The sequence below is a fragment of the Perna viridis genome, chromosome 14 (assembly GCF_037379345.1).
Source record: "Perna viridis isolate PV_CMFRI_1.1 ecotype Kerala chromosome 14, ASM3737934v1, whole genome shotgun sequence".
NCBI lineage: Eukaryota > Metazoa > Mollusca > Bivalvia > Mytilida > Mytilidae > Perna > Perna viridis.
Window position 1 is genome coordinate 7781783 of NC_142458.1, and position 3104 is coordinate 7784886.

A 3104-nucleotide genomic window follows, 5' to 3' on the forward strand; every position below is an offset into this window, starting at 1 on the left:
ATATTTATTTGGACAATTTTTTTTTAAAGACATTAAAACGCAAAAAAAAAGAGCAAACAATGTTACGCTTCAAAGTTGTGGTCATTTTGTATTAGATCAATACAAACTGTTATTGGCTTAAAGACATGATTACTTAAAGCAAAACGTTGCTAATATAAATAAACAATAAATACAACAAAACAAAAGCAATCACATCGTAACGTCAACAAACTACGATTTCTTTATATTGTTTACAAAAGATTGGCATCTAGCCGTAAATTAACGGGATGTGAACAAGGGTTTTTGATAGCAGTGGTTTCCTGGGGATGACATTATTCTGTCTACATCTTGTAGTGACAACATCAAGAATTTGAAGTTAAGACATTCTCGCACGTCGCAGAAAGACATTGACATTCGTCTAATTCGCTATATTATATAAAGGAAGCATATGGCAAACGGATTTCAATTTTAAAAAAATGGAGCTACTGCTGTGGACATTAAAATCAATTTCTTCTGGATTTTAAGGAAGTAGACATATTTGTACTGATATGTAAGGCAGTGATACTTGTTCTGATTTTTTTTTTAAAATTGGTCACATACAGTTATTTTAAGAGAAACTTGAGTAACCGACAAAAAATCCTTGACAGATACTATATAATATAGGTTAACTAGTTTCATGGTTAGTATCATTCTTAAATAATTCAACGATAATTAATAATGGATATCACCACTTCATCTGATGTGAGGATGAATTTTACAGCCACGCTTGGTCTTCAAACAACCAATTCGAAAGAGGCCGAGACCACAGTGTACATGCATGTGGATTTCGGACAAATAAATATAAGTGTTTCAGAAACAATTGACTATGACGCTCTTCTGGAACTAGAAAATTCAATCGAAGCAAAGGCACTTATACCAGTCACAATTTACCTCATAATTCTAATGATTACTGGAGTTATTGGAAATTCTATAGTTGTCTACATTTACAAGTTCCGGTTCAAAAGGTCAACGTCTCGAATTTTCATTTTAAGTCTCGCGGCTTTCGATCTCGTGACTTGCCTGCTTGGTATGCCGTATCATATCATAGATATGGTATATCCCTACAAGTTCGTCTGGAATAGTCTATGCAAAGTTCTTAGCTTTGCCCTTACATTCACGATCCTGGCGTCAACTTTCATTCTGAATTTAATCGCTATTGATAGACATAGAAAAATCTGTATGCCTTTCAAGAAACAAATATCAGGAAAGGCGTCAATGATTTTGAGCTGGGTCACAGTTTTCTTTGGAATTGTTTGCGCATGTCCAAACCTATTAGTCTACGGCTCGGCGGATGTTCAGATCGTAGGAAACTTGACAGGAAAGGAATGCTATATTTCAGATGACTACATTGATTCAGATGTACCATTGATTTACAGTACCTTTACAATGCTGATATTCTTCGTATCAGTAATCATCCTTATCGTGCTCTACAGCCGCGTTGGTTATAGTGTATGGAAGCGCAGGAACTTCAGCGACTGGTCACGGAATAATGATTCGAAAAGGTCAACAACAAGTACTCCAAGTACTTCTGTTCTACAGCTTAACGCAATTACCGATGAAGCAAAACACGGGTCGGCCACTCTCGCACTTTTCAAAAAAGATGACGAAGATGGTGTCGTCCAGGTGTTCGAATCTAATTCAAATCCATGTACACCTTCGAATGATACGCCGAATAACTCCCCGTCGCCTTACCGACCAACAACAACAGGAATAAAGCAAAAGATTGACAAGAAGAAATTGAACAAAAAGCTGTTTCGGCTTATGTCGGAAGTATCTTCCGGTGGAGAGTACGAATCGTCTGCGTCAGAGAAAGGTTCTACAAGGTCACATGGGCACCAAAAACACAAAACACTGAAAAAACAGAAGAGAACACTCAGAATTACAGTGATGCTCTTTATTATAACTTTAATTTTTATCCTAAGTTTTTTTCCGTACCTTACTATCCAAATCTACAACGAAGTAAATGAGACCTTTTGGAATGAACTGACTCTTTCGGAGAGTGTTTTCATGCAGTTCCTTATGAGGACTTACTTCGTAAACTCCATGGTAAATCCGATTGTTTACTGGTGTCTTGATCACAAATTCAAGGAAGAGGTCTCGAGATTGTTCCATGGAGCAAAAAACTGTAAACCTCCAAGCACTCGGATTGGGAGGTCTTATCATTCCTAATATTTAGACTAACTGACACGAATTCTTTATAAGATTTAAGCACACTTTCAGCGAAAACAAAAAAAAACATGCGTGTTAAAAAACACCGTTGTTTTATATATTATAATTGTCATACTTTATATGGAGATGGATAGTTATAAGCTTTGCTTGTTTCCTGATCCAGTGTGTATTGTACTGTGTAAAAATTCAAATGGAAATGTATTTGATTGAATAAATATGTTTAAACTAAAAAAAAAAAAAACACGCTTAAATGGTAGTACATATTTACACTGCCGTTGGTCTCTAAACTGACAAAAAATTTGGAGAATCATTTCAATGTAGAAAGTTTGAAATATCTTAATTTGAGAGTGTTACGCTATATGCTAGTAAAATTGTTCAATGGCAGTGCATTTTAATCAAACTATGACTCATTTACCAAAACTGCCATGGGTAGTCATGGCAAATATTTCCTTACATCTGAAAAAAGGGTGATGACACAAGCATTTTCTTTTGTTTTGTTTTTGTTTTTGTTTTGTTAACTAATACCTTTTTGTTGTTGAAATATTTTGTCAAAGAGTAATCAAGGGAACCAAGGTTATAGCGGTAATCAAAAGAATGTAATCCAGGGACATAGACCAGACATGGAAAACAGACATACACAACAAAGAACATAAAATAACTAAAAGCACACATACAAAGTAACAAAAACAAATGAGCAACTCGGACTTCACTAAAAACTGGTAGCATGGACCAGGTGCACCTGTAGGGTAAGCGTCCTCTGCTTTTCTAGAAACACCCGCCGAGTTGCACATAAAAAGTCAAGTCCTGGGCAGACACGAAATTCACACAACGCTTTAGATATTGGAACAGATGTCAAGTTCGATTATGTCGTTATTGTATTTACCTCCCCTCGTTATCACTCTTTAATTTGAAGGAGT

At 35.7% G+C, this 3104-nt stretch overlaps 1 protein-coding gene across 1 annotated transcript; it reads left to right on the forward strand.

Moving 5' to 3' along the window:
* The first annotated feature begins 213 nt into the window (after positions 1-213).
* LOC148597996 (uncharacterized) lies at positions 214-2428 on the forward strand. The gene has a single exon (XM_088562440.1). The coding sequence runs from the start codon at positions 697-699 to the stop codon at positions 2185-2187; it is 1491 nt and encodes a 496-aa protein (XP_088418566.1). The 5' UTR covers positions 214-696; the 3' UTR covers positions 2188-2428.
* Positions 2429-3104: the final 676 nt, after the last annotated feature.